The sequence below is a fragment of the Pristis pectinata genome, chromosome 5 (assembly GCF_009764475.1).
Source record: "Pristis pectinata isolate sPriPec2 chromosome 5, sPriPec2.1.pri, whole genome shotgun sequence".
Classification (NCBI taxonomy): Eukaryota; Metazoa; Chordata; class Chondrichthyes; order Rhinopristiformes; family Pristidae; genus Pristis; species Pristis pectinata.
The window spans coordinates 82768042-82790187 of record NC_067409.1 but is presented as its reverse complement, the minus strand read 5'-3'; the positions used below and the strand labels follow the sequence as shown (position 1 = coordinate 82790187).

General features: G+C 37.0%; 1 protein-coding gene across 3 annotated transcripts in view; it reads right to left on the bottom strand.

The window, feature by feature from the left end:
• Positions 1-22146, bottom strand: part of anln (anillin, actin binding protein) — a 65679-nt gene that overhangs the window by 12808 nt on the left and 30725 nt on the right. Inside the window, exons 6-19 of one of the 3 annotated variants that reach the window (XM_052016284.1) lie at positions 21310-21503; positions 19943-20044; positions 18473-18659; positions 14020-14160; positions 11574-11839; positions 10351-10469; positions 8752-8899; positions 8326-8461; positions 6704-6892; positions 5404-5530; positions 4856-4904; positions 4536-4592; positions 3789-3857; positions 1363-1398 (exon numbers count right to left, since the gene is read on the bottom strand). In XM_052016284.1, coding sequence (XP_051872244.1) covers positions 1363-1398; positions 3789-3857; positions 4536-4592; positions 4856-4904; positions 5404-5530; positions 6704-6892; positions 8326-8461; positions 8752-8899; positions 10351-10469; positions 11574-11839; positions 14020-14160; positions 18473-18659; positions 19943-20044; positions 21310-21503 — 1820 coding nt within the window. The remainder of the gene's footprint in view (positions 1-1362; positions 1399-3788; positions 3858-4535; positions 4593-4855; positions 4905-5403; positions 5531-6703; positions 6893-8325; positions 8462-8751; positions 8900-10350; positions 10470-11573; positions 11840-14019; positions 14161-18472; positions 18660-19942; positions 20045-21309; positions 21504-22146) is intronic. The other 2 variants (XM_052016285.1, XM_052016286.1) reach the window with 2 other exon arrangements.

Genomic DNA, 22146 nt, shown 5'->3' with positions numbered 1-22146 from the left:
ATGAAGGAAGAGTTAACAATTAAATTATGAACAAAATACATATACAGAAAACAAAAACCAGCAATTAATTCACTTATTTTTAAGTTGGCTTTTTTTTTAAAAAAGCAAAATCTGCAATTTCCAGAAGTTCTCTGCTTTCCTTTGGGGATCATTAGGGTCCAACAGATGAGACAAGAACTCTGTTCATAGATCTTTTTTATTACTCTTGAACAGATGGGGATTTTCACAACTGGCATTCTGAAACTTCAGCTTCACTAAATCTTCTGTATCCCCAGAGAACCTAAATTACACACGCTACAACATGTTACATACAAAAAATCCATCTCATCCTGAAATACCATTCTTTCGCTCCATAATCTGCAAGGTCACAGCCAACTTCCCAGGCCTCTGGGTGGCAAAAAACAATTGGAAGTTATAGGAAATTTTGTTTAAAGCAAGCCAAGGGACACTTCAAAGTCACAAAGAAACAGCCCAGTTATGGGATCAGAAAAACCAATACATCAGAATGAAGGAAAAAGATCCATGCCAAAATGGAGAACTAGTACAATAGGTTTCCTTGTAAAGATGAACTTAAGCGAGTGAGAATGCCTACTCAGAACACAAACATTAATTAGGCACTCCTTCCATGTATTTCACAATTTAAAAAAAAGAATTGCAGAATTGCTATTAGGTTTCTCCAAGTGTGGGTTTTCATTATTTTCTTAAAATACTCTTTTGAAAAAAAATCTACAATGGTCAAATCATATCATGGTCTCTCATCTTAGAGCATGATGTTTTATGCTGGTTAAGGCCAGTATTTCTTCTGCAATACAGAGGGACTTCCATTAATCTCTCTTTACCATGGAGAAAAAGGATAAAAGTTCAACAAAGCATGAATTCATGAGTTCATAACTAACAGTCCTCACAAGATGGGATGAAGGATGAAACATCAAGGCCTAATTGTGGGGTCATCTTGTGACTGTTCCTTTAGCTTACTGTACTGTATTAATGACTCTATTGATTTTATTTTTAAAAAATCCAGGAACTTTGGCAATATTTACCTTTCTATTAATTTCACTCCTGTAACTAGAAATTGACTAGTCATTTATCTCAATGCTCTGTAATCAAGCATTGCTGGTCAGAATGGCTGCCATATTTGTCCATAAAAGAGTTCTATTGTAAGTTTCTGCTTTAAATGCTGAGAAATGCATTTATCTGCTGAGGTGGTTTATAAATCTGCATTCCATTACTTACATTTTATTTCAAAGACACAAATTCAGTAATAAATTATTTCCATTCATTCTCTTATTCAAATGGTTTTTCCAGAGCCATAAGAACTCCTGAATGTCAACTAAAGTATACAAGCTGTTAAATTAAACTTACTGTAATTGAAGTCAATAGCCTCTTTGGAGTAATGGCCTAAGAGAGAAAAGAATCCTTTAGTTACTGATCAAAGGAATGCTGTGGTTAAAAAGGCTCCCCTGGTATCTGCATGCAACCAGAATGTCACCACAGGTGTGCAAAACAATGCAATAACTTCTGTTAGTTTAAAGTTAGTTAAAATGTTATTTTGTTTCTCCACAGAGGACAGGGGAGAGCAAGAACCTTCTTCATGTGAAGAATATTCCACAATTAGAGGTCAAATGTCAAACTTGTGCATACTAGCCTATTCATTACCCATAGAAGTATGTGGGTAACATATTCAGAGAACTAAATCTGCTAATTAAAACTGCCAGCTAGCCAGAAACCCAGGCCAAAGATGTTGGATGGTGGAAAGTCTTAACTACTACAAAAATAGTATTTAAGTTACAGTAATACTACTTTTCTAAACTAGTAATATTCCCCAGAATGTAATTTACTGCATTTTAAAAAAAATTTATTGCCTGCTGAAACTTTCTTCTCTCTGTATAGACCTTACAGACTAAGAGAACCACTACCTAGCTGACTGGTGAAAGCCCCCTTTGTTCTTCTGTTCAAGCAGTATTTAATTCTAACAAAAGTCAACAATCAATGAAGAAACACAATAATGCAGCAAACAATTATTAATCCAGTTGATCTTATTTTAATTCCATGTTTAATTAATACTACTGATACAAATACATTGACATGCAAGTTTTGCTACTTGATTCTGGGTTCCATGTTGATTATAGTAGCACCACAAAATACACAATGTCAATGCATCAACATTATTTTTTTAAAATCTATTATTGTGGAATGATTTGTCTGGCATGATACAAGGTTGATTACAAAATGGATAAATTAATTCAGGGTATATTGACTGTTATGCATGATAGAATTAATGGTCTAGTACAGCAATGGTCAGAGGAACTCAACAAATTCTCTCTTTTCAGGTCATTCCCCTGTTTGATTAAAAATAAGGCATTACTTCCTAAACTTTCAAATGCGTTTGAGTAAATTGCACCATAATCAAACTTGAATTCTGTTTGCAAGTGGCGTGAGCATTTTGTTTTCACCCAGCTGTCTCCTATCAATAAATTCATCCCAGCATTCTATTCCCTGCTTCACTCTGCTCTAATTTACACTTTTTCCATTTGTGACTTTGTTCTTCATTCTCCTCTCGAGTTCTTTCTCTCCAGTATCCCACTCCTGCCTTCAATCTGCTACAACATCCTCTCCATATAACCTCCATAATGTGCCAAAAAAATTAGAGCATTAATCATAAAAGGTAGGTATTAATTCTAAGTTTTAAATCAGGTCCACACCCACTGTGTTGTTTATAAAACACAGTTCCCAATGTCAGCCTCAGCCTGGATATTTGAGCTAAGAGATTGTCTTTCATTCAATATTTTCTAGCTACTGGTGTTTTCAGCCTCCCCAACAACCATGGTACTCAATATGTTAGCATCAGTAAGTCTCCTGCACCTTTACAGAATATTAAGCCAATATTTGACCAATACACATGAAACAATTGCTTGCCAGTTTTGAATTCCACCAAAAGGGAGTAAAGAATATTACTACAATGTACTGGTATCCCACTTTTATCTAGAAAATGAAAGCACTGCTATTGTGGTATTTAGCACTTATAGAGTTACAAAATGGGTTTTAAAGACAGGTCTTAAGAGAGGGGGATTTGGAAGAGCAAAGCTGTTTAGCACAGAAATTCAGAGTGTGTGGCCTGAACAAAGACACAGTTACTAAGGTGTGTAAAAGCAAAGGTGCACAAGAAGCAGCGTCAAATGAAAAGTTCAGAAGTGAAACAATTATCAGGCTGGAGGATGTTACAGCATTGGGATGGGTAGCAAATAAGACAATTCTAAAATTACTGGCAGTGTGAAAAAAAACCCCTTTAAAATAAATAGGGCAACAACTGACAGTGACATGACCCAGACAGACATGCAACTGAACTTGTGGTTCAGGAATGACCATTTGGAATTGCGGTAATTTATAGAATATTAGTTGGTTACAGTAACCTAGAAACCAAATAGTGGTGATTGACCAGTATTACAGAATCTCTGCTCAAATCTAGTCTTTCTCACTCAGCTGAACTAAACCATGTCTTTGATATACATTGCATTGGATGGCAATCAAGAGCAAACATGTTTATTGTGTCCCACGGAGACCACCAATTGATTCCACAAACTTAAAAATCAAACACATGATCAACAGTTTATGTGAGGAACCCTTTAAAGAGGCGCTGTGTGAATTCCACGTGATTTGCACAGCTAAAACAAATTGAAAACACCTTTTGATGACGGCAAGTCAGAAATTGAGGGCATGAGGTTGGGGTTTTATTATTGAAGTGTGAGCAGGAGAGGTGAATTTTGTTATATTCAAAATGTGAATCATACCAAAGAGCAAATCAGTTCTCGAAAGTAATGAAATACTCCCAGATGAAGCGCAGACATTTTGCACAGAAACTACAAAAGAAGATATATTTAGCTAGCTTTTTGTTCTTAGCAAAATTTTAATAACTAGAGCTTCAGACCCTACAAATTGGGTTTCCAAAAGAATTCAATTGTTTAATGCAACAGATGAAACAAAGAAAAGTTCACATTAGACCATTTCAAACCAAAAAAAAACCACAGAGACCTAACTATATTGCAAGAAAATATATAAATGTGCTATAAGAGCTCATAGAACAATGTTAAAAATGAATCAAAATATTGGTTCCATTCCTTTTCTCTAATGAAAATTCAGCAGTAGCTTTGGTGTACTAATTTTTAATGTATTTTAGTGTTAGTTTTGATTGTTTCCTCACCATTCTCTTTTTAATACATGCATTGTAACAAACCAGTTGCACAAAATGAAGACTGACCAACTTAAGATATGTCATTGATAAAAGTGAGACCTTTTTTTTGTAATAGTAGGAAAAGCAAACCACACTCCAATATTCTAGTTTAGGCATAGGTCTTAACTCTTTCAAGCTATTTTGTTTTATCACATTCTGGCATGTCCCTAATAGTGATTTGAAATCATTTCTTTCCTTCCACTAAAATTCACTGGATAATTATACATACATCCCACCTGATAGCCCTATAGTATAGATACTGAAAATGGATTACAAGACATGGAAATAATTTCATGCAAAACTTTACCTTAGATTTATTAGGTTTCTTCTTCTTATCTGTAATGCCACTTTCCCGGTGCAATGCCTAGAAGTAATAAATAATGAAGTCAGATAACAAATATCTTAAGGACTGCATTGTATCTTGGAGTATTATTACAGGTTACGGCAGCTTGGGTTACAGAAGTACACCTTTACAGAATTTGTAAATCACTATACAAAAATTTGAAATATGGAATAAAATTTACTCACGAATTTTTGTGAAAAAAAATCAACACAAACTTTATTTGGAATGCAACTTCCCCTACCCCCATAATTTGGGGTGGGGGGTTGTCTATACAGCAGACTTACCAGACTATAAACTTCTATCTCAATTTCAAAATCATTTGAGACGTCTTGCCTAAAAAAAAGAACAAATTTAAAGCCCATTCTCCCTTTTAAAAAAATAAAATTTAGTTTTTGCAACCAAAGATGCAACTTATAAAACCAAAGCATTTTAGTTCTGCAGGGAGCTTGAACTTGTGACCTTGAATGAAAAATTAAGAATCCATTTATTTGCCTGCTTTTCAGATCCCTATTCATATGAACTAGCAGTCAGCAGAATTCAAGATTTTTTATGAATAAAGGACAAGATTACAGCATAAAGTTTTACTATAGTTTGCTAATTAACTAATTAAAAGTTATGCAAGCTCCCAATAAAAATGACTGTTCTTGTTACAGAAAAAGCACTACTTTGAACAGATTACTTTATTCAAGGTTGCATGCCACCTAGGTTCAGTTTATCTAATAACTTAAATGTAAATGAATTGCTAACCTAATCTGCAAAATAGTTTGAGTTAGATTTTAAAAAGCAAGTTAAAACAAAGCTTTTGCAAATTTTTGTCACATCTATTACTTACAGAGTGAACTTTGTGGGAAAACTAATTGCATCGCCACATAGTGCATTTTGGATGGAGGCCAACGGTGTCGCCACGATATTTAAAGCTCCTGCTTTAATTAGCATAAAAAAGTAGTAGTTGGTAACATCTGAAAGAGATGAATAAACCATATATGTTAATTAAAAAATGTTTCCTGATATAAAACTATTTCTACTATTCTCACTACTCAATTGAAACAATATATTGGCAGTGAACTTCCAGTCATTTCAAAATAATTTATTTAAGTGACCAGTACTAGTAATGTACATATAGCTGATTAAAATACAATATTTGAAAAAAGATAAATAGCTATATACAATGTAGATGTGTTAAACCTACAAATGCTAATTTTATCTTGTATTCCATTAACTCCTGATATTTAAGAGTAAAGCAACACAATGCAATGGTCTCACAGAATTATATCTGCACATTGATTATAATTAATTTAATATTCATCTAAGATTATATTTCAGCCAAAACAAATTAGGCCAATTGGAACCAGGTTCAACACTATCCATTTTGAAATTATACTATTTTAAAATCACAAAGCAGTGGCTCTGAAATTGACCTGCACAGTTAGAAGAATGCAAAAGTGTTATGCAGCACACCAACAACCATTTCAGCTCAGACCTACCACTGCAAAATTTGTTAATGCTCAATGGCAACCGATAACTTATTATACATTTTGTGTACTCTTTGAAGGAAGACACAGCAAGGGTGGCAGCAGGGATGCTCCAGGGAGGTAGTGTGGGGGAAAAGAGCCTTGGTTCAGAGCCCAGTTGGGGCAGTACATATACATTTGCATGCATATGTGTGCACATAGGGGCATGCTGGATCACAGGGAGGAGTTGGCAGTGTTGTGTGGAAAGAGTAGCTTGACGAGGGCAGGCTCTGCAACCTATGCCAGTGGCATCTTTATAGACAATACTGCTCCAAAGGAGCGCTGTACAGGGAATGATATCCTTTAAGCGACTCAAGCCAAAATTTGAAAGGAGTCAGAGTAAATTACAGCTGAAACTGGCTAGTCAAATTTCTGAAGTGATGCAATTCAATCCAAGAAATGCAGCAAGTTAACAGTGCAATGTGTCTAAATTTTTAGATTTGAAATCAACCACAAATTTGACTGCAACTACAAACTATGACAGAGTGTGGATAAATACTACAGTAGAGAGGACCAAGTAGCAATCATCTATTATCTTTATTTTCTGGTTCAGTTTTAATAAGGAGTTGGCTAATTAACAGCAAATTGTGAGTTCCAAGTTAACACAAAAATTAGGCCTACCAGTTTTCTGAGCTGTTGAACAGATGAAGTCTGCCTTTAAAGGAAGGCGGATTTCTGAAAGTGCAATACAGCCTCTAGATGGAGCAAAGTCACCAGTTGATTTTGCTGTATGGCCACCTCTCTTATGAGCAGGCACTCCTTCACCTTTTAGTTTGTTTAATTCAGCAAGAAGTGCCAACCTCTTTTCACCTGTGAAATGAAGCAAGATACATCTTATGCAGCAGTGAATCATATTCATTTTGCTCAATATTCTCATCTGAAATCTATCAAATTAAAAATCAACTTCATCCAAGCTTAATGCAGTGCATCCCAAGAGATACTCATAACTTGGCTGAGGCAAACTTATTGTAGCTTAATTTGATTTCAAACCTTCCTCAGTGCTAAACTAACTATAACATACATCATCCAGGGTTTTGGGAAGAAACAAACTGAACAGGTATTTTCTGGATCCATTTGCAGACTTCTTAATTTATTACATTCAGTTACATGTGTCAAATATATATCCACACAAAAGAATTCCATTATTGAACATTGTTCTTCACTGATTTGCAACAATGCATTTCTAAAATGTTCAGAGAAGAAAAATAGAATATCCTGGCTTAACTGTTCTGAATAAGCACGACGAAAGTTAGAATGATTAACATTGTTCCCGTTTCAATGCTAACAAGGGCATGACTGATCAGGAACATCCAAATACAGGCAACCCCTGCATTGTTGGGGGGGGGGGGTGGTGTGCTTTCCTAGAAAACTGTTCATATTGTGATTTCCCATAACGAGAAACCCTATTTCCCATCGAATCCCATGTCATAAGTGGAGATGAGACCTTTCGGATGTTATTTTCTCAATGGAAATGAGCAGCATCACAGCTGCTGGTTCACAGCAGGATCCATCTTAAGAGATCCACACTGGAAACTGACAAGACAATCTCATAAGTGGCCAACACCTGCATCTGGAGACACAAGCAAGTGCAGATGCTTATTACCTTTCAGCCTTCAGTTTGAATGGAGATGTACACTTTTAAACACATATCAAATATTGGCAAAAGAGTTTAATAATACAACTCTCAACAAATAACAATGTTTGTTTAGGTTCACAACTTGCTGGCTCTGTTTCAGACATCTTGAGGGTAAATAAAATGGAAAAGTCTTGGTGGGGCGGCAGGGGAACCCTGCCAGAGAGCAAACCAAACCTACTGCCTTGATGCACATGCATCAAGAAATGAAAGTTTAAAAAAAAGACAAAATTTGTTTCTTTGGCATTTTATTTATTTATTCACACCTCCCCCCATAAATTCCATAAGAGTGAATTTTATTGTACATCTCAGCTTTCTGGGTCGTGATTTGTGAATTCAATAAGGGTGAATTTCCATAACCCAGATTGGTGTGGGGGGAGAGAAAGGGGAGGTTCACCTGTACTTATTTTTATATATGTCAGACAGATTTGAATTAGATATTTTGACATTTTCCTAATGGTAGATTTGATAAAGCACAACTGTTAAGTGTGCTCAAACATTTGCTTGGTTAAATGTGCTCTAGACTTTCCAGAGGCCATGATATGACATTTCTTGCACACAAGAAAATATAATATTCAGAAATGACAGTGCATCAACTTGTGTTTCTTACTAGCAATCAGTAGCAACCTCTCGGCTTCGGCCTCCTGCTGAGATCCTTTCCCATGATCTTCATCTGTACAGCAGTTTAAAGCCTGGCTTGCCTGGTGGATAACACTTTGCTGGATATTTATTTCATTGTTCAGATTCTGGAATGATAAAGTGAAACAAATTAACATCTGAGAGAAGGCAGCATTAAACTGAAGGATTTTACTGTCCACTCAGAGAAAATTTGTCACCTCAAAAAAAAAATCATGAACCAAACTGCACTACGCAATTTAAAACAGAATTAAAGCTCTGCTTCTGACAAATACAAACAAACTCTGGTTCCTTTCCTTCCACTGAATTTTAATGATCTTACTTCAAAATTCATAACTTGAGGCATTTGGGTTGATGGCGTGTCCAGCATGCTATAGTCCTCTTGCAATTAAGACATTACCTTCATCTTCTGTTTTATGCTAATTGAACTTGGAGTTGCTTTAATTTTTTCCTCAAGTCTTTGAGAAACATCCTCTTTACGGACAATGACTTGCTTCACTGAAGGACGCTCAATAGTCTTAATTCTTTGCGACCTGTAGGCATCAATACTGGAGAAAGGGTTGGTGGAAAAAAAACCAAATTAAAATCACAGATGCAGCACAAAATTAAAACTCAAAATACACTGCTTCTGAGTTAAACAACAGGATTTAACAAGATGGTAGGTTCAATGTCAGAGTCCTGCAAAAGCAGCTTGCTGAACAAATGAATTTCAAGACTAATTAGCTAGTCACAAAGTTCCTCAAAGCAAAAACCTTCAGCTGCTTGAAATCTGAAAAAATGAAAGCAGAAACTACTTGAAATACTTAGCTGATTGGGCAGCGATGACCTGAAATATTAACTTGGCTTCCCTCTCCAGAGATACTGCTTGACCTGCAGAATATCACCATCATTTTCTGTTTTTATTCCCTTACATTCCTGTCTATTGTCTCCATCTTATACAGTTAGGACAACTTTTTCCACCCGTGTGAAAAATGTGAATTTTCTAATCTAGCCCACCCTCCCACCAATAGATTGAAGTTATCTTATGGGCCTGCTGGGCTCGACAGCTGGGCCATTGGCAATCTCCAAGCCATTTGATTATCAGCCACCTGTCTAGCTCACAGCACTGATGCGCAAAGCCTGGTTCTCAGGTAACCAAGGCATTTTCAGCTTGCCCTTTTTAGGGATACCTGCCCCCAAGTTGAAATATCACCAAGTTCTTCCATGTCAAATCTCCTGGGAGAAAGATTTTCTTAAAAAAAAATTCACTAACATCTTTTCCCCTTCCACCTCACCATCAACCCAAACGAGACAAAGATTCAGCTCAGTATTCCTTCCTTGACTCCTCCGTTCCAGAGCCAGGAACCCTGCTCTTTCCCAGATCTCTTACCATATTCAACTGTCCAGGTGTTCTAAAACATACAGATGGAGGTCGGATCACTGAAAGATCAGACTTCCAACCAATTCACAGGCTGGGGGATTAGGCTCCCACCATATGGTGAGCAACATGATTGAACCAGTGGGCAAGAATTACTGAGGAAAACAGCTGATCTGGCATTTTGTCCAGAAACAAAATAGCAGGCACCTAATAATTGCTGGTCTATAGGTCAGACAATCTGGCCCAATCTTTTTCCTGCTTCTATGAAATTTCTGATCAAGGAAGATTAAACATGTTCATCGCCCAGAGGGAATTATTGGATGTAACTAGTGTCTGGTGGTGCTCATCCAGTTGCTACTGCTGGATGAAACTTAAAATAGCTTGTTAAAATTTACCATTAAATTTGCAGAAAATTCTTCCTGGTTCCCAAGTGTTTTTACCTCAAAGAAGAGGCAAGATAAATAGAGAAAGCAAGGTACGCCGAAATATAACTGCATCAAAAACATCAGATGCATTATTAATACAACATACTCAAAACTGATCTCAGACCACCAAACTAGAGAAAAATACTTCAGCAAATAAGGCATTCTCCCTTTTAATCTGATAGCATCCCAAAACACAATTATAAAATCCTTGTTATACCTGTATAGCAATTTGTGATCATCAGTTGAAGATCCTACATTGTCAGCTGACTCTGCTCTGGTTATGGATTCTAGCTGGCATTTGCCCTCCTTCACATTGCTTGAAGGCTTACCATACTTCTGTGCGATAAAACAATTTATTGAAACAAGCTTAGGTATATATAAAAAAGCAAGAGGCAAGTCCCACATTAACTCCCTCAATTAAATTTTTAAATTGCATAAAGCCAAATTGATTCTTTAAAATATGCTAAACAATAATACAATTGTTGAATTAACATAATGATTACATTTCAAAAACAAATTATATCTGCTGAAAATATACAATTGCTAAGCTTCCATGTGACAGAACACAAGATAGTCAAAATATTAACTGTGGAGAATGAAATAGGTCTGTAGCAGGAACATTTTGCATTTGTCAATAGAATTAATAACTCACATTACGTAGACTGGGAAAAGCTGACTGCTTAAGGCCAAATGTGGTATCAATAAGGAAGGATGAAAAGTTTCAAATAAGTTTGTGTATAGAATGCATCCTGAACAGAAGGTAAGTTGAGGGAAAGTGTGAAATGGAGAGGTGGAAGGGGTTAATGAGTGTTGAGTGAAAATAAGCTGTTTAAAACAAAGAGGAAAGGTGGTAGATAAGAATAAGAGTTGTAAACCTAGACAAACATTCATTTCAATGGGCTAACCAGTCTGGATTGAAAAGGCAAGTGCATTTATTTTTAATTAACCATATTGCTTTAAATGTAAAACTTTTAATCCAGATCAAAAGATCACCAAGCCAGTCACAGGTTGCTGTATTTTTGTTTTAAACATTATTTGCTCAAAAAAAAAAATCAGACACCTCTTTGATTTAACCATGGGATGACACTTCTGATAGTTCAGCACTCCTTCATATAGCTTTGGGTAAAATTCCAGGAGTCCAAAATGTTTTGGTGCTGAACTGGCAATCATGCATATGTTACAAGCATTGTTAGTGAAAAATGGGACTTTCACATTTGTGCATTTAGTGCTGCTCTTCTACAGGTGGGGCTAGGGTACAGGAGGAGATTGGAGTGGGGCAATGGGTGGTCCTTGAGCAGTACAGAGTGTTCCCATGTTGTGCACTGCATGTAGAAAATGTTCCAGTTTCCAGCACTAACAATTGTTACCTTTATGAGCAAATGAATTCACCAGAAGAGGGGAAAAAAAAACACAACTGAAACCTACAAAACTAAATCTCACCTCTTGATTTGTGACTGCATCAACTGTTTCTGCCAATGGCGTAAGGAGTGACATTGAGGATATATTTAGCTCATCATTTTTCTCCTCTAGATCACTTTCAGTTTCTTGGTTGCACACCTTTTTCTCATTCATCTCACCATCATCTTCTTCTTCTTCTTCTTCTTCTTCCAGAACACCATCAAACAGTTCATTAATGACCTCAGAACTGTTAATCTCTTCATCATCATCAACACTCATCTCAATCTCGCGTACCATTTCAACTTTATCTGTCAGGAAAACATTAATAAGAGATTAATAGTTAATAATTTAAGCATCACTTGGTTTATAAACATTTAGAATACATTCATAATGGAAACTATTTCACACAAGAGTTAGATAAGACCAAAATTCCTGTTCTGTCAAGATTCTTCAGTGACTTCAAAGGCAATTTATTCCTCATATCAGCTAACATTATGGTTTTAAATGGAGCTGCAAATGCAATGTCAGACTAGGGACATATATATGTTATAAATCTGCTCTAATTTTACAATCTGTAGACAGGAAATTCTCTAGCCCTATATGTTTGACTAAATTTAAATCTATTTTTAAAGACATTACAGTGGTTGACCTACTAGCTCTACTACCCACTTCCCAACTCAAATCAACTTCCCTCAGCATGAATACATATGCAGTTAAAATATGAAATCTGCTGTGCATGAAAATATCCTAATCCATGGTCTTTCTTAAGAATCTATGGAATACAAATGCAATTTTCAATACTGTGGCTTGGTCTGTTTGTTCCTTACAGAAGGGAGCACTGATTCATCAGCTGAGGAAGGACAAGGTGTTAATCTGCAGATTTGAGCCCATATTAAATGATGCCGTGCATCTAGATTTATAAGCCATGAATTCCAGGTAGATCTGTCCCAAATATATACCTTTATGCTGCTGCCTCAGGCAGGTTATCCTGTTAGTGAGGCAGAGATTCTGATAGCAAGAGGCCGAGGCATTGACAATGGGGCCAATTTCTTGAGGAATCCATTGGTAAATTTACCCAAGGAGCACTTACAGGGTCAAAAAAGTGCTCTTCTACTGAAAATCTGATGTCTTGTTCAATGCTGATGGTTCACCTAACTTTATTCTTATTATATTTTGGCGTATAGCAGTTCCAAATATTGTCAACTAGATTGCTTTTGATTTGGAGTCAAAAGCCAGACTTGCAAGAATAACAGGCTTCTTTTCCAAAAGAGCAGTAATGAACCAGATGGCTTTTAAAAATAATCCAGCAGTTTTACAATCATCCCACAAGTGAAGCTAGCTTTTTACTCCAGATAGTTTAATTAACAGATATTAACCTCCCTAATTGCCACAGTGGGATTTGAAACTGCATCTCCAGATCATTAGTATAGGGCAATAAAATAATTATAATGGTACCATTCAAATGTAATAGTGATCAAGCTTTTCTCTAATTTCTTCATAATGCAAGACCACTACAAGGTGCTGCCCAGATAGAAACATATTGAGTGGCCCAGATCAATATCTGGAAATACCTTTGAGACCACTGTAGTCAGTGTAGTACCCTCTATGGGGCTGAAGGCATTGGTTCAATTCCCACACCTGCGCCTAAAACACAAATCTAGGCTAACACTCCAATACAGCACCGAGGGGAAGTTGCACAGTTGGACATAATACTTATCAGTTGAATTATTAACCAACACTACATCTACCCACTTGGGTAGAAGGTTCATTGTGTTATGTTGAGAAGCAAGAGGGTTCTGGTGTCCTGACGAATATTCGTCACTTAATCGTTAAAAAAAGATCATTACCTCATTATAGCTTGTGAGTGGCTCACTTCCTGACATGCCAAAGCTTTCCCATTATTTACAGTGTAGCATTTTCCACTTGCTTGGATAAGTGCAACTCAAAATGCATTCAGGAAGCTCAATGTCATCTAGGACAGCAGCCTCCAGGCACCCAATCATTATCAGGGCACCAAGACGCTATACATTTTATCTACAAAATGCACTGCAGTTTCTTGTCCAGGTTAACAGCACTTCCAACTTATGACCTCTACCATGTAGAGGAGCAAGGCACCACACAGGAGAACACCACCACCTTCAAATTGCCCTTCTGACTTGGAAATGTATCACCATTCCTCCATTGCTGTTAGATTTAAATCCTGTAAATCCCTCCATCACTGCGGGAGTACCTTTGCCAGAAGGTCCTCAATAATACATGAGGGTGGCTTACCAGTCCAGTTACAAATGGACAAAGATGACAGCTTTGTCTGTAGTGCTCGTATCTCAAAAAAATCTGTAACTTTTTTAAAAATGATTTTTAGAAAGTGTAAGTATATCAGTAACTAATACTAACAGCTCATAATTCAAGTATTAGTACAACTGTTTCCCAGAATTAATTACTACTTCAGATTCGAAAACTATTGTTGCATAGAGAAATGGCTTCTTACATGTACTTCTTTCACTATTCTCCTTTTCTCCTTTATCTACCGCAATATACAGCTGCTCAGAAACAATGGACACCTTTTGGAAAGGGCTTAATTTTGCATGATTATTGGGCACGTCCCTCTCATTTTGCTCTTTGGAAGTAACTATAAGAATGAAAAAAAAATCTGTTAAAATCCAAATAATCACAAGCAATTTGAAATACCCTAAGCTCCCAGTTTCTTTTTTGATTATACAAAAGTGCTTCTGTTGAATTTTCCTCTCTCTCTTATTCCACTTGTATTTTACAGCAAGACCATCCATAATCAAAAAAAAATGGTAAAGGAAAATCCTTACAAACAAATTAAAGCTTAAAGACTCAGACAGGCAACGATGAGATATAATTAAAAAGCATTCTTATAATTTTCTTGAGGGTAGTGGAACAAGATTCTTTGATCACTTTGGAAACAAGATTGAAGGTGTTCTTAAAAGAGAATTTTTTTTTCAGGGAAGGATAGGACCAATTGGTTAACTCTTACAAAGATCCAGTAAAGTCACATAGAAAAAATTACCACCTTTGCTATTGGATTTTCTTTCTCTACTTAATTATGGTCAAACATCTACAAGTCTTATTCATCAGGTAAATCCATGCAAAGCAGCATCAACTCTTTGCTCAACACTTCATGAACACTGGAAACGGGTTGTGCATACTTTTTCAAATGCATTGACACTACTGCAAGCACATTATTCTTTGATACATTACTAAGTTAGTTCTGTTTTAATGCACACCAGGTAGATCATTAGGTACTCAGACGTATACAGCAACTTCACATTTATTTTAATACATAACAAATAGCTTTAATATGGTTAGCTGTGAAGAATCATCTTGAATTCCCTTTAAAATGTGCTAATACAAGATGCTTTCTCAGTCCAGAAAAATAGCATTTTGTCTGAGCAGTGAATAAGAAATGCCCCATTCATGTTAGCAAGTAGCAAGATCATGAAAATACCACACCTCAGAATGTCAGCTTCAAAGAATGCAATAGCAATTTTCTGCTGAAGCTTTCAAAAGACATTAGCCTAGTAATTGCTCCATGCTTTTAACTTGGCATAAAACAGCACCATGCAACACCGTAACATAGCTTTGTGGAAGCTGCATAAAGAACAGACTTCAATTGCAAAGTCCATAGAATAGGTTGTCAGCTTCTCACCTGCACCTCTAAATGTGCAAAAAATGTTTCCTTGTGCAAAGTTGTGCTGAAGCTTACACTGTCTCAGTGCTCCATAAGACACAGAAGCAGAATTAGGCCATTTGGCCCTTCGAGTCTGCTCTGCCATTTGATCATGGCCAATTTATTTTTCCCTCTCAACCCCATTCTCCTGCCTTCTCCCTGTAACCTTTGACGCCCTTACTAATCAAGAACTTATCAACCTCCGCTTTAAATATACCCAATGACTTGGCCTTCACAGCCATCTGTGGCAATGAATTCCATAGAATCACCATCCTCTGGCTAAAGAAATTCTTCTTCATCTGTTCTAAAGGGACGTCCTATTCGGAGGCTGTGCCCTCTGGTTCTGGACTCTTCCATGACTGGAAACATCCTCTCCACATCCACTCTATCCAGAACTTTCAATATTCAGTAGTTTTCAATGAGATCCCCCCTCATCCTTGTAAACTCCAGCCAGTACAGGGCCGGAAACATCAAATGCTCCTCACATGTTAACCACTTCATTCCTGGGATCATTCTTCGAAACCTCCTCTGGATCCCCTCCAATGCCAGCACATCCTTCCTTAGATATGGGGCCCAAAAACTGCTCACGATACTCTAAACGTGGTACGACCAATGCCTTACAAAGCCTCAGCATTACATCCTTACTTTTATATTCTAGTCCTCTTGAAATGAATGCTAACATTACATTTGCCTTCCTTACTACCAACTCAACCTAGAAGTTAACCTTTATTGAATCCTGCACTAGGACTCCCAAGTCCTTTTGCACCCTCAATTTCTGAATTCGCTACCCGTTTAGAAAATAGTGTATGCCTTTATTCCTTCTACCAAAGTGCATGACTGTACACTTCCCGCTGCTGTATTCCATCTGCCACTTCTTTGCCCATTCTCCCAAACTGTCCAAGTCCTTCTGCAGACTCCCTGCTTCCTCAACACTACCTGCTCCTCCATCATTATTTGAATCATCCGCAAACTTGGCCACAAAGTTATCGTTACCGTCACCCAGATTATTAACATATAATGTGAAAAGTAGCGGACCCAACACTGATCCCTGTGGAATACCATTAGTCTCTGGCAGCAAACCAGAAAAGGCCCCCTTTATTCCCATTCTTTGCCTTCTGCCAGTCAGCCAATCTTCTATCCACGCTAGTGCCTTTCCTGTAATTCCATGGGCTTCTATCTTGTTTAGCAGCCTCATGTGCAGCATCTTGTCAAAGGCCTTCTGAAAATCCAAGTAAATATCATCCACTCACTCTCCTTGGTCTATGCTGCCCGTCACTTCCTCAAAGAATTCCAACAGATTTGTCAGGCAAGATCTCCTCATGCCGAGTTTGGCCTACTTTATCATGAGCTTCCAAGTACCCAGAAACCTCATCCTTAATAATGGATGCTTAACATCTTATCAACCACTGAAGTCAGGCTAGTTGGCCTATAATTTCATGTCTTTTGCCTCCCTCCCTTCAGTGGAGTGACATTTGTGATTTTCTAGTCGTCTGGAACCATTCCTGACTCTAGAGATTCTTGAAAGATCCCTAATGCCTCCACAATCTCTTCAGCTACCTCTTTCATAATCCTGGGGTGTAGTCCAGCCAGTCCAGGTGACTTATCTACCTTCAGACCTTTCAGTTTCCCAAGCACCTTCGTCTTAGTAATAGTGACTACACTCACTTCTGTCCTGACTGCTCCTAAGGGATTAGAGGGAACTGGAGAGGCTGGTCGAGAACAGTCTGCCAGGGGTCCTGCTCCTTGTACAAGGAACCTCTCCAGGGCTACAGTCAGGCATTCTAGCAGGAGGTCATCATAGAGATCTGTGCAAGGATACGAGTGCAGTTAATGAATGCCTGCACTTTGGAGAACCCTGAATTGTATATTCCTGCTTATGTGTGCTGAAGGAAAAGTGGATCATGTCTTCTTCCCTTTACTATAGAGATTGGATGACCTCCACAATGCAGTAGTGAGCAATAAACTGAGATGTTTCAGAAATCAAAAACAGCAGCTTGGAATGAATCCAAGGCCAATTATCTGTATGTAACTGTTACTTTGCCCTCTGTGCTCATTCTTTGTTCTCAGTGAGAACAAGAATGTGGGCCAGGCATGCACCCAGAGCCAGGAACATGAGCCATGTGCAGCTGGAGCCATAGGTCAGAGGTGCATCGAATTTTTGGCTGGACCCAGGAACATGGATAGGATTGCAACTGAAGCCTGGATTGGAAATGTAGACAGATGAGTGCTGCCAGGATTAAATGTTGGAAACCAGATCATAGCTGGAGGTGAGGTGGCAAGAAACAAGGAGGGAAGAAGTGGGCAAAGGTTCCTATGTGTGAGAGAGCAAGTGGCACCAGGCGTGTGCCCATCAGTATGTAGCATTAAGTCACATGTAGCAGACCACCACCTCTAGGCATCTTGGCTCCCTTTGCCAATGGATCAAGATCTGTCAAGTTCAGATAGTTGAAAGATACCACACACAGGCAATTTATTCTTCTTTTAATTACATTTCTGTAAAAATAATGCTCTGCTAATTGCAATTTACTTTGGAAATGATAGGCATTTTAAAAGTAAAAGCACTCTTGTCCAATTGCACCAATGAGATACAGTCTACATTTTAAGAAATGATGTCAAAGGTTCCTTCTAAAACTTTAAATTTAAATATAGAAACTATTTTGTTTTCATCTTTACTAAGTAAGGCGAGTTCTAGATTATTCATCCTAATCACACCCTGGTGTTGAACAAACTGGGAATGTTTACACCAGAAAAGAAAAGGCTCAATTTTTTAATCTTTGTTTTCAAGCTGTGAAAAGGTAAAGACAAGAAAAGCATCCTTCAGCTTTTCAAATTCAGCAAGAGTGTAAAGTGTCACATATAGGAAGATACAAAAGGATCCTTTTTCTTTAGCTAGATACACAAAGGCTGATTAATACATGAAAGTAAACTGCCCAAAGAGCCAGAAGCAACCATTAGAATCTGACAAAACTGGATAAATGGCTGGTAAAAAGAGAATCATCATGATACTCACTGTATATTTGGACTAGCCAGATGAACCAAAGTGACTTCTACTTTTTAAAATATGTTGCATAATTACCAAATCATACATTTGGTTTATTGAGGTTTTGTAACCTTGTGTTTTAATGACGTTGTAGTGACACAAGAACATGAATGGGATGTTTCCCCTCATACCAAACAGATCCATCGGTCATTTCTCAAAATGAACTATGGAGTTAAACAACTAATTTATTTGAATGAAGTTTTGTACCTGCAGATTCTGCGCTAGATACTTTCACAGACGAAGGTTCATGCACCCCTGTTAATGCAGACTCAAGTGGCGACTTTGTGTTTGGTTCTGATATTGATTCAGGTGAATGCTGCAGAGTACTCATCTGGGTTCTGTGAACTTCTGCACTGTTCTGCTCAGAGGACCTAAGGAGAGGTTCACTAGAATCCTATTTTAAAATTAAAAAGTAGGGACAATTAACTCCTTTGTACATTCTCAATTACAAGTGGAACACAAGAAATAATAATTTACAGTTACTGAAATATACATAATTTCTCACAACTAAGATCAGTACTGCAAAAAATTACTTGAAGGAAAAGATCCTCTGGTCTAACTATTACATCCCACACATTTGCAATAACATATGTATCATAATCACAATAACATGGTATACCTCACACAAAGTCCTGTGATGTATTCCGTGTTTCGACTAACAAATGTGTACGTTATCAAATACACAGAATTTATTTCACTAGGAAAAAAAAAATCAGTTAAAATACCAATATGCATGCCGCTGTTTTGTTTTCAGACAAAAGGTTTTTGAACCTCTGACAACATCAGATGATGTCTTCCTCGAATAGGCCTCAAGTTATGAGCCAAAGGTAACAATGAAAATTGAACAGTGACCATACTAAACATTAAGCAACATTTTAATAGGAAGGTAATATTAAACCCATAGCTGGTAATTATCATTTTTAAAATGGAGTTATATAGCATGATCAGACTAGAGATCAATTATAATGATTACCCATTTGGAAGTTGTTGCATTTCAAATCAAATCAAAATTCGTCAAATATTGTCACATTCACATTGAACCCAAGTTTACAGATAATAATCTAAACTCTGTTGCTCATATACTAACTTGCAGCAAGTCTCGTTCACCATTGGTTCAAGTCAAGCAATTGCTTGGATTTTTAAAATTCTCAACTTCATTTACAAATCATGGAAATTCTGCTGCTTTCCTCATCTCTGCTGTTTTGCAGTTCTAGCCCTGCATACCACAATAATTTTTTCACCTCTCCCCTGATGGCTATGTTTCAGCTGTTTTGGTCCCACTACTGTTGTTAAAAAGTCTGGGAATCAATTTAAGAAAAATAACCTCAAAAAAAATCAGTTAGATCTTTAAATTAACATAAACAAAAATTTCTTAAAAGACAGTAACAATCCTTTTAGATAATCAGACTGAAATAAACATCCACCAGCACTGCAAATCACCAATTCATTGGCCCAACGAGAGTCCGATTTCAAATACCTAGATATGAGGAACATCTAAGTAAAGTTCATCAGTTAAGATTATTTATCGCCATTCATCTTGGGGGGATGCAACCTTGTACCACCTGCAAATTAAATTCGGAGTCGCAAGATCGATATTCACTTCCTAGAAAAGTCAGCAGTCATAGCATCTTTCATTACTCTGCAGTTTTTTTTAAATGAGAAGTATCACATACACACCTCAGGCAGATTGGAGGTGCAATTTTCTCTTTTCTTATCAGCACTCCACAAGTTGTTTCTCTGAAACCGATTGCGAATACTTGCCAGCTCTTTTTCACGCTCCTGAAATACAATTATAATATCAAATTCATAAAAGGGACTATTTCAGCTTGACAGAAAAAGTATATTCAATATGAAGTAGACAGAATTCAAAAACTGCTTCAGAATAATAGTCCTCAACATTAAGAAAACCACAATGTTAATCATGCAACTAGAATTTGAGAAACTTAACTCAAATGAGTTAAGATTTTGTTTTTGAAAAGGACACATTTTAAAATTTTATAGATAGGGTAAATCTTCTGCCTTAAAAATACCTAAATTTATATTTTAAGTCCACATCCTACATTGAAAATTGAGGAAAGTTGCTGCACATTTCTCCCATTAAATAAGAAAATTCTGCCTCTCTCTTCCAGCACATGTCAACTTATAGTATTGCATTCTTAAGCTGACCCTAGATAGAAACAAAACGACTAAGACAAGTTTAGTTTCAAATATTGTTTTGGATAATATATGCATATATTAACGATGTAAACTTTTTTTTAAAATGAAGTTTGGAAACAAAAACAAGTTTAATGGGATATGATACTGCTTAGATTCACATTTCTTGTTAAAAATAAACATTTGTTCAAAATTTAGTTCTGCAGCAATAAGCTGCAACCACTTCATGTTTAATACAATATTGATGTTATGTCCAGTTTGAATGGTTTCTTAACATTAATATAGTTGCTCTAGTTTAGACACAAGGCAACTGTGAAGCTCGCTGTATACATGAGGTTGGCACCTGTAACTCTGTGCAACATGAGAGAATTAAATCTTTGCCACAGCAAAATCAGGATAAAGCAACTTACTATGTTACACATACTTACCAACTTCCTGGGTTTAATTTTCACATCCTATTTACAGTAAATATAATCTACACTACTGCAGCAGAAAAAGAAAGCTGTACTGGCAGGTGACATATTAAACAAGTTGCATAAATGCCCCATCTTCTTTTTTAGATGGATGGAAAAGATTCCACGGCATTATTTCTAAGACGACCTGGAAAGTTTTCAAGTGTACTGGCCAATATTTATTTCACAACCATCCCCAAACCAGATTAGCCAGTGGTTATTACATAGTTATTAAGACTGGAAAATAATGATTACACAGTCAATAAACTACTTAAGTGTTTTGAGATTTGCAAGGTAATGAATGGGGTTTCAAATATACAAGCTTTTTCCTCCACTCAACCCCCCCCTTCCCTTCCCCACCCCCACCCCAAACATAGGCCGAGACATTGTGTTCTTCATCTAGAAGCTCAAAATGGATCCTGAAGTTCTAATCCAGACCTGTTTAAGTTGCTGAGTTAGATTTGCTGTAGTGGAAAGCTCCTGCTGTTTAAGTAGCCGCTCCTGGATTGCTTTTGTGCTGGGAGTAACATTGGGAGTTCTCTGTCCAGGAGTGGATGGAGCAGGACTTGACCCACTGTGTTGTTGACAACGCTCACCAAAACGTTCCAGAAAAGATTTGACCCCTGAACCACCTATAATTTATTTGGAAATAAAAAGTGTGTCATGTTATAATTATAATCCAACAACAGGTGAAAAGTGCATCAAGTGCAGGAAATGTTCCAGATACCTTAGTTTTGTAATTACCAATTTTAAAAAGAAATAATTTACCAAATGTAGGAAACAACTACCCTTTTTTTGAAAGAAAGTGGATGCACAGCATACATTTGCTCAAAAGCAATTGATATGATATTGATCCTATAGTTAACTGTTCATAGAAAGCATTGTATTTAAAGTTCACCATAGCCCTTAACTTCCTCATCTTTCAAAAATGTATCTACCTCCTCTTTAAATATTTGCAATGATCAAGTATGCATAGTCCTCTCAGGTAGAGAGATCCAGAAAGTCATCACCCTCTACGAGAAGTTGCTATGCACCTCAGTTGTAAATGCCCACCCCCAAATCTTCTAACAAAGTCTCCTCATTTGAGATTCTCTCACTTGTAAGAACATCTCCACATCTACCCTTTCACACCCCCCACCCCCCCACCCAAGGATCTTGCATTTTAATAAGATAAACCTTCACTCTTTCGAACTCCAAAGAATATAGATCCAATTCCTTTAGCCACTCATTATAGGACAACTCTCTCATCCCAGAAAATAACCTTGTGAATCTCTT